The 14,649-nt window shown below is 40.4% G+C and overlaps 1 protein-coding gene across 1 annotated transcript in view; it reads right to left on the reverse strand.

Annotated features, from left to right (window-relative positions):
* TRAK2 (trafficking kinesin protein 2) overlaps nt 1-14,649 on the reverse strand; it is a gene marked incomplete in the record, with an annotated part of 1,082,163 nt that overhangs the window by 101,590 nt on the left and 965,924 nt on the right. Inside the window, 1 exon segment of the mRNA XM_044060504.1 lies at nt 2,330-2,629. Coding sequence (XP_043916439.1) covers nt 2,330-2,629 — 300 coding nt within the window.

Here is a 14,649-nt window from a genome sequence, read left to right on the forward strand (position 1 = left end):
CCCCTGCGTCACTTCTTTGGTTTCCTGGCTGCCATTGTCGTCCCCTGTAAGGGCCTCTGTATTGGCCTCTTCCTCGGCCACGTCTGTTCTTACCCCTTTGAAACTTTTCTGGATTAGGAAAGGACAGTTTTTTGAAGGCCAATTCCTACTGAATCTGGGGGGTTGAACCTGGAGGAAATCTTTCACAGTCTGAACTGATTTTGCTTTTTCTTCGATGGTCTTTAACACATCCTTAGCATTTGCACCAAAGAGCTTGTTCTTTTCCAAAGGAGCATCCAGAAGTTTTGCTTTTACATGATCTGGTAGACGTTGATCTTTTAACCAAGCATGTCTACGAATCACTGCCCCTGTCATAGCTGCCCTACATGAAGCTTCCAGTGCATCATATCCACACTGCAGGAAGTGATTGCTTACTTGCTGAGTGTTATGTACAGCTTCCTGCAAAGTCTTCCTGTCTAAAGGATCAGGAGAAGCTAATGTTTTTTGTAAATCTTCTAAGAGATAATCCTGATATTGTAACATATGAAAAAGGCAATTTAAAGCTCTCATACATAAGGTAGTGGATGTGTAAACCTTTTTGCCCCATCTCTCTAATGACCTTGCTTCCCTGTTGGAGGGCAAAGGATTTTTTGAGGTGGAGGCTGAAACTCCTTTAGGCCCCTGTGAAATAGTTTCCAAATCAGCAGTATGGGCCCTGAATAAATGGGAATGAGTTTCTGGGACCCTGTAATACCTGTCTGGCTTGGCTGGAGCAGGAGGAAGAGAATCAGGGGTAGCACTAGAGTCAGAATACAAATCATCCAGAACATCAGGTACAAGAGGAATAGCTAAGGGCCTGTGCTGAGGCTTCTTAAGGAAAGTCCTAAGGCGTTTCCTAGAATCAGAATATTCCTGACCCTGCCACTTGAAATGTTCCCTCATGGTGTGCAGAACTTCCCCAAAAGAAATATCCTCAGGAGGGGAGGCCGAAGGGATGGAATCTTCTGCATCAGAGTCCTCATAGGTCTGGAAGAGCTCTTCCTGGACAGAGCCCTCAGAGTCTTCATCTGAAGGAGTAGGGTCAGAGGGTTCAACCCGGGGCCTTTTATCAGGAGGAGGCTGGGATGCTCTCTCAGGATGGGCCTGTGAACCTCTAATCATGGAAATTAAATCAGCAGCCATGGACATAATTTGTGTCTCCGGAGTCGGCTGAGGTAAGGATTTAGAAGTAATATGCTTTGTTTTGCTGGCTGCCTTAGCCCTAGTGTAGGCCTTAATAGACATGGCCATAGGAGGCCTGGCAGCTCCACGTGCAGGAGTGACCTTGTCTACAGCAATGGTCTTGGGCATTTCCTCGGTTTCGGTATCCGGAGGAAAGTCTATAACTGGCGTCGGAGTAATGTCTGGAATCGGAGTCGTCGGTAATGCGGTGTCTTCGGTTCGGAGCGGTGGAGAGACCGTCTCAGAGGGAACTGGAGCACTCGCGCTAGGTTTTGGTGTGGAGTCGGTGGTAGACGCGGGCCGAGGATGTCGGTCCCGGTCTTTTCGCTTTTTGGGAGTTTGCGATGTCGGAAGAGCCGACGGCATGGTGTAAGCAAATTTATCGCCGAAAAAATCTTCAGCGAACTCCGCCCGGCGCCTGAGAGTGCGCTTGTTGAAGCGAGCACAGGCTACACAGGCCGAGACGTCGTGGTCTGGGCCCAGGCAAGGGAGGCAGTAAGAGTGGAAATCCTTATGAGGTATTTGTTTACCACAAAAAAGACAATTGTTAACTTTTTCAGTAATTTCTGACATCGGCTGAGGCAAGAAAAGGTCCCCAATGGGGTACTTAGCTTTTTTGATGACTTCGGTATCGTAGAATACAGGAGCTGACCGACCGGCACTTGCGAACTGCTTCTGCTTCGGCACCGCGCGGCAAGAAAGACTGAAGAAAATGATGGCTGATGCTTATATACTCCAGCCGCTCTGACGTCGGAGAGAAATGCGACATCAGCCGACGCCGGACCCAGACTTTGGAATCCGGCCGACCGAGGGCTGCCTGAGGCAGGACAACCCACATGTTATGACTGCAGTTGCATTCTTGAAGGACATCAGCTTCTTAGTGGGTCAGTGAGTTATCCCCAGTAAACAAATGCAAACAGTTGAATGAATAAAATGAATTTAATTACACAATGCAAAATATCTAGAAGGCAAGGGCATGCACATCTACACAACAAAACAATGCCACATGATACAAAAAGGCTGCTCATTCATTTTCAATTTACTCTCCTTGATCCAACGTTCCATAATGTGACCTGAATGCAATCCTAGAGAACCTAGCTGACTTGCTAGATAAAAAACTTTTCCTTACCAGAGGGTGGTGCAGGAGCAGAGGGTGGTGCAGGAGCAGAGGAAGCAGGTTTCACTGCTGGCAGAAAGATGTCAGTCACTGGCTTTGGCACTGTTTTATTGATCTCATCTGGAGGAGAACTAACACTGCGAACCTGAAATGTGATTCCTTCTTCCTCCTCTTCTTCAAGATCATCAAGATGATACAAGTTATCATCTGGTAGCATTCTGAAGCCTTTGGTTAGGACCCCAGGTCGAGGGTCCAGAATGTTATTGAGATTTGGCTGTGCAAGTTGCTGCCAATGGTACAGTGTAAGAGACCCTAAGGATACAAAATCAGATTCAGTCAGATACTGGCAATTATTTTGGTGCCCAAAGCAATCATATTAATAGTTTTTGCAAATTCCAACATTTTTAATTATCTAAAACATATGTTTGCGTCCCCCCAGTGACCTAAGGCCTCAGGGATTCTAGCAACGGTTCAAGTGTACATGACTACAATTAACTTTAGAAGTATCTGCAATAAAACAGCTCCATTTCAAGCCTGGATGGCATAACATACTCCTGATGTCCTTGCTGCCACAGAAATGTGGCTTAAACCTAATATAAAACGTTCTGAAACATTATTTCCCGGTTGCAACATAATTAGGACAGCTGGAACTCAAAATAGCTGGTGGTATTTCATTGTTTTAACCGAACCAGCTCAATTTCACTTTTACACAAATCCTATCCCATAATTTGGTAATGCTAAACTAATCACCCTTTTAAAAGTCAAGAATACAAAATGTCTGTGCAAAGTGGTAATATATACCCCCAGGCCAAAATATCTCTGTACTATAACATGTCCTATCCTGGATATCTACTACAATTTCCAATAAAACTATCTTAGGTGATTTTAATATAAACTGGCAAAACCAAACATCAGATTTCCCAACTAACAACATAAATCTCTCGGGATTCTCGCAGCTCATTACACCATCAACTAGATGTAACAAAAATTACACCCATGGCTCCATATTACATTGGATCTGCTCTCTGACCCAAGTAAATTTACCTTAGCTGGCACCCTCCCCAGTAGCCTATATGATCATCTACTAGCACATACTCAAATACTTCCCACATTTTCAACCTGTAATCTACCTAAATTTAACAAACACTCCTTTCTTAATATTTTACAGTTTATCGGCTGGTCTCTCCTACAGACCCTACCTTTTGACGATGCTGTAACCCATTTCAGTAGTACATTTCTTAACATTCTTAACAGTTTAATTCTTTTAGAGTGAAGGGGAAGTCAGCCATGCCCCATGGTTAACAAAGCCAACTAAAGAACTAATGTCACACAGGAAAAAAGCTTGGAAAGAATACAAGACCATCTCAAATCTACAAAACTTCAGGCACAAAAACAAGTCACTACAGACAAAAAACACTTTTATACTAACCTCCAAGTGCCAACAAAAAAACCCCCAATATACTAACCTCCAAGTGCCAACAAAAAAAAACCCAAACAATTTTGGCCACCATAAATTCACTACTCAACCCAGAAAATAAAAGTAACCCAAACCTACATCCTGATAAAACACCTCAACAAAATGCCAGTATTTGTAATATGCATTTGTTAGGAAAAATATGTATTAATGTGTGTATGCTTAAATGCTAATTAGAAACTAAATAAGTTAACATGTTTTTCATTCTATTTTATATGCACTGTTTTATATATAGTTGAGTTTCACATGAGACTGAAAAAATGCTTTTTGAAACTGCAGTGTGCTTTCTGAAACTTGCAAGATGCCCTCTGACCTAGTAATTGCTAGCACAGCAATATTCATGTTTATGCCTTTTGAAAATGTACTTGAGAAGCAGGTGGTTATCTGCTAGGTCAGGAGAGAATGAATGAACAATGCTATATCCTGTAAATGTAATGATTTTAAACAATCAACTCTGTTCGAAGTATGAGAACATGTGCAGCTGCAGAAGTTTAGAGATAATATAGACAAAGGATTGTTAGAGAAATTAACTACTTGCTTTGTGCTCAAATTAGCCATAGTACCTTGAATGGTAACATTGCATATATCTAACCGGTGGTAGCCAAGGCCACGTTGTTTTCCTTAGAAAGTTTCTCACAAAAATTAATAAATAAGCAAAATATTGTGAAAGCAATTATTACTAAATGATGATGACAAAACTTGTGATTCACTACGTCAGCTTGGTAGGCAATGTCTTATTAGAAAGTGTATAAAAATGAAAGCATTTCCGGTTTCTAGTTAGGCAAACTCTGTATTAGCACGTTTTTGTCTCCTTGCTGCAAGATTAAAGTGCCTTAACCTGAACCTACCGTGTTTTGATAATTTTTAAAGTATATTTTTTCTTTGACAGTTTTGGTCCTTCGGACCGGAAAGTGCCTCTCACTCTAGGCCAGGTCAGAATTGGGCCCGGTGGCATGTACCCGTACGGAGAAGTGGCCACATCGGCTCTTCTGTTTTGAAAGACCTCCGACTGAATTGTCGTTCGAAAGAGGCCAGCCACTGTTTCTGATCTGGGATTGGAGGATGAGTCAACGTTCCGGTGGATCAACTCATGGAGGGTCAGGTAAGGAGGAATTTACCTTTTTTCTGTTTTAGATCAGGGACTTGTTACAGTACTGTTTTGTCAGGGAGATTTGCATGTGCAGATCAGGGACAAAAAGATTGCTGTCTTGTCATAGATCAGGGAAACAGAATAGGTAGACAGTTATTCTAGATAAACTGTGAAAAGGTGTAAAATCGTGGTACCACATGATAAGAAGGGTTACGTAACAATTTCTAACTTAGCTAAGGCAACATGGGAAATCAGTGCACGAAAAGTTCCCGAGACCCGCCCCTAACTGAAGACGCGAAATATATACAATTACAGCGTGCCCATAATGTTAAGTATTATACAAAATGGGTTGATAAATACAAATTTGATGGTAATTTAGATAAATCTTCACTTATTAAACTTGTTAGACAACTTAAAACAGACGCGAAAGGTCAGCTGAAAAAGCAACGACAATTAGGAGTCCCTCAGGCACACAGGTGGCTTGAGGAAGCAAACCGCAGGGAACAAAAGATTAAAAATTCAAAAGCAATGTTCTTAGATAAAGAAGACAATAACTTGGTAATAGCAACAGCTCCTCCTCTGCCCCCTCCGCATCCTTTACCAGAATATGAAGCGAGTGGACAAGCTGATCCACCTCCACTATACCCAGCTGTTCCTGCAAAATCAAAACCGTTTGTCAGGGATCCTATTGAGACCAGGTCTCGAACACGCAACTTGAGAGGGGATACTGAATTATATGAAATAAAGAGAAATTCACAAGCTATGAGTGAGGAAGAGATATGTCCACTCATAAAAGTACCAAATCCACAGGCAGGACAGGATCCGACTCTTCTAGTATATATACCGGGACACCAGAAGACATCCGGAAAGCCACAAAGGGAATTCCCCATCCAAAAGTTAATTTTAGAAAATTCTTAGAAGATTTACACGGCATGAGGTTAAGTTACCATTTGAATGGAGAAGTAGAAAAAGTAGTTAGACAAATTGTAGGTCCAGACTGGCACATGATCAGTGGCAACTGGAATCCCCGTGACGCAGAGCTTAGACCACTCCCACATAGTAATGCAGAATTGGACAATAGAGTGAAAGGTCTGACAGACCGAATCTCTGAGCAATGGAAGCCTAGGGCTGATTGGACATGCATTAATCAATACATACAACAAGAAGGTGATAGATATTATGCCAGATTATTAGAATGTTTTAATAACCATTGTGGAATGCAGGTACCTGAAGATCAAACACATGATTCCCCATATGAGCAACAGCTAAAGAATGCATTCTTAAAAGGCAGTATTGCGGCCATTAGCAGCTTTATTACAAAGCACATGGTAGATCATCGTACAAGTAGATTACAGTCATTACTTGAATATGCAAGACATGCCAAAAGGCATTTTAATAGCAAAAAGAAAAAGAAAACTCAAGTATTTGCAGTAGAAGACGGGTCAAAAGTCTTTGTAGTACAAACTGGGAAGAAGGGTAAGAAAATTACCCAGGGAAACAAACAATCTGACAAACGATCAGAAGACTTTGAAGAAAGAAAGAAAAGGGGTGAATGTTTCAAATGCGGGAAAAAGGGACATTTGGTAAGGAATTGCAGGCTAAATAGGAAGGTAACCACAGAAAATAAGGAGGGTGAGGAATGACTATATGATAGTCAAGAATCACTAGATAGGAATGAACAAGAAAAGACAAATGCAAATGTGGTAGAAAGAGTAGAGGATGTGACAGAAAAAATAGAGGATGTACATGAATTCATAGATAATGAAGAAAATAAAATTTTGGACTTAGCATTATTGAGCTTAGAGCTCTACTTTGCAGACACAAATCCGGAAGTTACACTTCTGGTAGAAGGGAGGGAAGTCAAATTCCTGTGTGACTCAGGGGCTTCACGGACCCTGATACATCCTTCCAAACTACCAATAAATTCAGAATCGCTAGACTACATATTAGTAAAAGCAGCTAATGGACAGCTGTATCGGGAGTCACTCTCCCACAACATAGCGATAACTGACCCTGTTTCAGGGATGACCCAGAAAAGCAAAATTGTTTCTGCAAAATGCCCAGTGAATCTCTTGGGCAGAGACTTAATGCAAATATTTGGCATAGCCGTAGTTCCAACTATGCAGGGTATGGAAGCACAGCGACAAATGGATACTTTTGTAGTGCGACCGGAGGGTGAAACATTTTATTGGTACAGCCAGGACTTAGTTACGACTGGTCCAGGGGCAGTAACCGAAAAACTGATGAACGTAGCCATCAGTAAATCCCCCTCCCTTGACACTGATAAACAGCATTTGTTGCATTGCACTCTATATTACTGTAACAGACCAGGACCTAATAAAGAATATGAGCAAGAACTGTTTAGAAACCATGCTAATAGGTTAGTATTACGAAATTTGTACTGGGACACAGAAGGAAACAGTGTAGTAAGCTGTTCATTGCCCCAGGAATTCCTAGCACTTTAAAAATCTAATCGATTACCACATGTAAGTTTAACTAAAGATAGAAATTTGAAATGGGCAGACCTAGGAGAAAAAGTCACAAGGTGGGAAAAACAGACAGAGTTAGAACTCTCTGAACAAGGAGTAACAAAGGCAGAAATTAAACTGGATAACACAGACACACCCAGCTGTGCACTCACAGGCAAGTGAGAATAGCTGACTAGCACTCTTACTAGAGGAAGAGGAAAAAGCCTTACGGGGCATACCAGAGACTCTCTGGTCAACAGGGAAATCAGATGTAGGACTTATTTGTACAGCAGGACCAGTTACTATTACGCCAAAATCAGCATTTAGACCTCAAAAGAGACAGTATCCCTTAAGAAAGGATGCAGAAATAGGAATCAAACCTATAATAGCAGCCTTACTTAAGGAAGGAGTCTTAACAGAATCTCCTGATTCACAATGTAATACACCCGTATTTCCTGTTAAGAAAGCAAATGGGGAATGGCGTATGGTCCAAAATTTACAAGCTGTAAATGACGCAGTTATACCCAGGGCACCAACGGTGCCAGATCCACACACTTTATTGAATGATTTAAAACCTCAACAAAAGTATTTTTCTGTGGTAGATATTAGCAATGCATTTAATACCGATACACCCAGACAGCCAACATTGGTTTGCATTTACATTTCAGGGGAAACGGTATAAGTATACGAGACTACCACAGGGATATTGTGAAAGTCCAACAATATTCGCACAAGAAATGGCAAGTAACCTGGCGGGATTTATCCCACCAAAAGGTAGTCAGATTTTACTTTATGTAGACGACATTCTGCTGGCAGCCCCCACCCAGCAAGAATGCAGAGAGGATACCATAGCATTATTAAAATTTTTAGCTACTCAAGGACACAAGGTAAACAAAAACAAACTGCAACTTTGGAAAAAACAGGTTAAATACCTGGGATATGTAATATCCAAAGAAGGCAGAATATTAAATGAAGACAAAAAAACAGCAATATTACAAGCACCTAGACCAACTACCAAGAAGGAAATTATGTCCTTCCTGGGTACTACTAACTTTTGTCGGAGTTGGATACCAAACTATGCTTTGGAGTCTGCTCCGCTGACTAATTTGATATTCAAAAAGCCGATGGCAGCACAGGATTTGTTACAGTGGACACCAGAAGCAGAATCAGCTTTCTGCAAACTGAAACAACTGATAGCTTCTTCCTTAGTTTTAGGATTACCAACTATCATAAGCGATTTTTCCAAACTGTAGACTGTAAGCAAGGTTATACAACATCAGTGTTAACACAACAACATGGGGACAAACAGCGCCCCATAGCTTACTATTCATCACAGCTAGACCCAGTGGCGCAATCCTTGCACCACTGTGTACATGCAGTAGTCGCAGCTGCAATGGCAGTGCAGGCTTCAGCCTCGGTAGTATTGTTCCACCCTCTCACACTGAGAGTGCCTCATGCAGTCGCGATTATTTTACTGCAAGAAAAAGTAGCATATCTTTCTCCTGCTAGACATCTTTCCTGTATGACTATACTACTGAGCCAACCTCATATGACAATTGAACGATGCACAACTTTGAATCCATCAACCTTGCTCCCAACCCCTGCAGATGGCAAACCACACTGCTGCCTGCAGGAGATTGAGCAAAAGACACTACCTAGAAAAGATCTTACAGATGTTCCCTTGGATGATGCCGAGGTGACATACTATGTGGACGGCTTGTGCAGGAGGGGTCCTACAGGACAGAATCTAGTGGGGTATGCAGTAGTTTCTGATACCGAGATTTTAGAAGCAAAGTATTTACCACACAACTTATCTGCACAAGCAGCAGAATTAATTGCCTTGACAAGGGCATGTACCTTAGCAAAAGGTAAGAAAGTAAACATTTTTACTGACAGTCAGTATTCTTTTTCTACTGTACATGTTTTTGCGTAGCAGTGGAAAAATAGAGGAATGATAACATCTACTGGTAAACCAATTAACCATGCACAATTTATTTTAGATTTGTTAGACTCTATTCAGTTACCTCAGAAAGTAGCTATTTGTAAATGCGTAGCTCATACCAAACAGGATAAAATTTCAAAAGGTAATGCGAGGGCTGATACAGCTGCAAAAGAAGCAGCTTCAGCTTCAAAAGTTTTTCTTTTGAGTGAGGAATTACAACCATCTGAGATTTTAGATTTAAAAATGTTAAAAACAATGCAAACACTTACTACAAATGTAGAAAAACAAAAGTGGATAAAACGAGGAGCAATCCTTGAGAAGGGACTGTACATCTCCAAAGAAAAGAAACCAATCTTACCATCTAACTTGTTTAGATATGCAGCTTTGTTGAGCCATGGGCAGTGCCATGTCTCAACAGGGGGGATGGTACATTTAGTGTGAGTGTTTACGACATATGGATTTACAAATTACACAAAAAATTTTTGTGCAGCATGCCATGTTTGTAGCAAGCATCATGCACAAGGGACATTGAAACCTAAGCAAGGGAGTTTCCCTATACCACCGTATCAGTTTCCTACTATTTGTATGGATTTTATAGAACTGAACAAATGCGAAAATAAGAAGTACTGCCTTGTCATTACAGATATGTTTTCCAAATGGGTGGAAGCTTTTCCAACTAAAAATTCAAATGCAGCTACTGTTGCAAAAGTCCTTGTTAAAGAAATTATTCCTACATTTGGCATACCGGAAAAGATTTATAGTGACAATGGCACACACTTTGTAAATCAAACTATACAACAACTTAGTCGCTATTTCGGGATATCACTGAAAAACCATTGTGCATACCACCCCCAATCTGCAGGATTAGTAGAGAGGCATAATGGGGTGTTGAAGAATAAGCTTAAAAAATTGATTAGTGAGACACAACAAGAACTGGGTGCACTGTTTACCTCTGGCACTGTTGAGCATGAGAACTGTTCCAAATGCAAAAGGGTTAACTCCTTTTGAAGTTCTGTTTGGGAGGGCATATTATACACCTCAATGGAAACCTCTCATGTCTGCAGAGCAGGAGGCTGACAGTTCACTTGCAGGGTATATGAGGCAATTTTTGAATAACAAACTTTTGCAGTTAAATTCTGTTTCAGATAAAGAGCAAACAAAACAGTCGGAAGCAGCAGTAGCCCCAGGCACATGGGTCTGGGTGAAGATAGTGAAAAAAAAAAAAACTGGAGTTCTCTGAAGTGGGAAGGGCCGTACCAGGTACTACTGTCGACACCCACTGCAGTCAAAATCGTGGAGCGAGCATCCTGGATTCATTTGACACACTGTAAACTGGTTAAGAACTTTGAACTGGACAAAAACCTTGTTACTGTTGTACAACGAGAACAAAATGACCAGGTATAGAGCAAACAAAGACACAGAACAACCTCAGAAAACTTGCATGATTATTCTGGTAGCTATACTGATAACATTGTTCTTTTTGTTGTGGCCATTCCTTTTTCCTGCCACAAAAGTTGAACTGATTAAACGTGATAACCCGAACATAGACTGGCACCCAAACTTTAACACTTATCAGGCAATTACACGTGTGTATGCTGTGACATTTAATGTTTCGAACTGCTGGATCTGCACAGCCACACCAACAGCATACGGGGGGGGGGTTATTAATGACTGCAGTCCCCCTAGGGGTCAATGAGACCTGGGAAAATTTGGTTCATGACACAGTAGCTATTAAAGCATATGATAAAGTAGCACTGTATTTGCCTGTGACACAAAAGGGAATTGTATGTTTTTATAAGAATGACACAATTAAAGTGGGTTGAAGCAAGTGCAATGTGACTGTACATTATAAATGTTATGCCAAAGCAAACAAAATGGGTGGAACTTGTAGTTAAAATTATGACTCATTTCTTGAGTCCATGCATAAGACTATTGACTAAGTGCAACGTAATCCTGTACTTTTTAAACAACTATCTGTAATAGATAGGAAAATGTTTCATGCAGGGCAGCCATTTCGTAACAAAGTAACTACTAAGGTAGAGGATTGTTATAAATGGTTACCTGAGAATTGGTCTGGCAGTTGTTTTTTGGGGTACCTGGTCCCGGCCATACGACACACTGCAGTTTTGCCTCAGGGAAATATTCGAAATACCCGAGATGTGGCCAAGAAAGCTGTCAAAAAGCCTGAAAATCCAGTGGGACAGATTGAGGCGGGCTGGAAAGACCATCATACTGTGGGTACCAAACTGATGCACATGGACTTGAGTGATGCTGTCATATCGTGGGAAAACTGTCCAAACTTCTCGAAGTAATGAGTAATGCAACTTTTTCTGCTCTTGAACTGATAACTGATGAATTAAATGCTATGAGAACTGTAGTGCTCCAGAACCGAATGGCTCTTGACTTCACCCTAGCGGCGAGGGGTGGTACGTGCGCTTTATTCAAAGAAGAGTGCTGTGCGTATATACCAGATCATCAACACGAGATAAACGACCACCTTGAGGTGATACAGCAAGTGTCGGCCATGACCAAGCCAGGCCCAAACCCTCTGACGGACTTTTTCCAGAATTTGTTTGGGAGGTGGGGTTCCATCCTAATGAACATCTTGATTGCCATTTGTGTGGAATTACTCCTAATAGGAGCGTGTATTTGTTGTGGTATCCCCTGCATGAAAAAGTTGATCAAAGAATTTATAAATATATCAGTTTCTGAGACTATGTATCAAAGTAATGAACTTGAAGAATTGTTAGAATGTGAAACACTTTCATAAGTTTAAACTGAATGACTTTCTTAACTGCAAATGCTGAATGGAAGAGGTTCGGAAAAGAAGCAAACTGTTTATTCTTTTGAAAATAGAATTAAAAAGTATTAACAGGGGGGAAATGTCAGAAAAATATGTATTAATGTGTGTATGCTTAAAAGCTAATTAGAAACTAAATAAGTTAACACATTTTTCATTCTATTTTATATGCACTGTTTTATATACAATTGAGTTTCACATGAGACTGAAAAAATGCTTTTTGAAACTGCAGTGTGCTTTCTGAAACTTGCAAGATGCCCTCTGACCTGGTAATTGCTAGCACAGCAATATTCATGTTTATGCCTTTTGAAAATGTACTTGAGAAGCAGGTTGTTATCTGCTAGGTCAGGAGAGAATGAATGAACAATGCTATATCCTGTAAATGTAACGATTTTAAACAATCAGCTCTGTTCGAAGTATGAGAACATGTGCAGCTGCAGAAGTTTAGAGATAATATAGACAAAGGATTGTTAGAGAAATGAACTACTTGCTTTGTGCTCAAATTAGCCATAGTACCTTGAATGGTAACATTGCATATATCTAACCGGTGGTAGCGAAGGCCACGTTGTTTTCCTTAGAAAGTTTCTCACAAAAATTAATAAATCAGCAAAATATTCTGAAAGCAATTATTACTAAATGATGATGACAAAACTTGTGATTCACTACGTCAGCTTGGTAGGCAATGTCTTATTAGAAAGTGTATAAAAATGTTAGCATTTCCTGTTTCTAGTTAGACAAACTCTGTATTAGCACGTTTTTGTCTCCTTGCTGCAAGATTAAAGTGCCTTAACCTGAACCTACTGTGTTTTGATCATTTTTAAAGTATATTTTTCCTTTGACAGTATTTCATTGACAGCATAGCCACCCTAACCCAAACCAACTCCAACCTTTACACAGCCTCAACTCAAAACTCTCCAAACATTACTCCAACAATGCTTCCTACTCAAAATACATACTTTATTACCCATCCATCATGTCTTCAAACTGAGTCCAGTCTAGACTCCTCCACAAATATTCAAGTGTCTTCACTACAAGCCTCTACAAATCACATAAAAGCTCTTACATTAGCTTAAACCCAACTCTACCTCTGCAGATAACCTTCCAGCTGAATATTTCAAACTAGCTGCAGATGCTGTAGCTTATCCAGTTAGCATTCTCATCAATCACATCCGAACATTATGGTAACTCCATCGAAGAATCAATATCTGAAATGTGTCCATCAGCAACTTCAAGCATCCTCTCCAAAATGCACTTCTCACCTTCACTCAACATGGTTTTAGGTCAGACCATTGTACCACAACTACTCTTTCTTTCATGGATGCTGTAAACAGTGCTACAGATCCCAGCAATATTGTTTCTTCATTACTTATAGACTTCTCAGAAGCTTTCAATAGTCTGACATTCTAAACATCTGCACCAGCTTCTACACCCTTCTTCTCTCCTCTTTCTCTATCAATTGGTTTTCCCCAACAGACAACAATCCATATTATGGCAATGTTCCCTCTCACCCCACCTACCAACAGTCACTGATATTCCCCAAGGCTCTATCCTTTGGCCCCTCTCTCTTCAATACTTTTAAGAACCTTCACACCACCTTCCTGTCAAAGCTCTTTAACATAATATGCAGACAACCCTACCATTATCTCTGCCTTAAACAACCTGTCCCACCTACAGCAAATAACCCAATAAGCTTTATCCTTCCTGGAAATATGGATTATTGCCTCCTATCACTCAACCCCCCCCAAAAAAAAGCTTTCTCCTCTTCACCCCCAAAACATGTAATGCTGACAGATGTACATTTTAAATCAATTCCCAAAATAATACAGTAACTGAAGTTGTTCTACATATAAAACTACTAGATGTGACAAGAGATGAAAACTTCGATCTCCATATTCAAAATAACATTAAAAAACATCAAAAACTGGGCATGATCTATAGACATAAGCCCTATCTAAATACATCTAGCAGAAATACATTAGCCAATACTTACCTCTTACCTTCACTCATACCTCTACCTCTCGGGGCAAGAAATCTGGACAAAGCCTGAAATAATGGGGGCACAAAGGTTGAAAAATAGTAACAGATTTTAAATATTGCTTTTATAAACTTAGAAAGTTGATAGAATAACCGGATTTGAGTTAGCATGCATTTTCTGAAGGCTATGAAGTCTGATGTCATCACTTAACGATTGCAATCCTCAGATCATCCCAGACATTTTGCAGAAAACTACACATTTCAAGAGTAACATACCAAAAATATGAGGCAAAAATCTGAACAGTTGAGAGGTATGGCTACACTCCTATATGGAGCGCCAATTTTCACTAACCCACAAATCTCCCTGCAAACAAAACTCAAATCCTGTTACAATAAAATAGCTAAATTTGCAACCAATTCCACACAGCACCCATTACTATTTTCTCCTTCAATTTCTTAAATGGCTCGATATATCAAAACACCTTACCTAGCTACAGCTAACAACTGCCCATAGCATTATCTATAAACCTACTGCCTGCCCTGCTCAAGCTTCACTTCTTCTAATCTACACTCTGAAAAAATCA

Source organism: Protopterus annectens, chromosome 2.part0, assembly GCF_019279795.1.
Source record: "Protopterus annectens isolate FY-2018-M chromosome 2.part0, PAN1.0, whole genome shotgun sequence".
Classification (NCBI taxonomy): Eukaryota; Metazoa; Chordata; order Ceratodontiformes; family Protopteridae; genus Protopterus; species Protopterus annectens.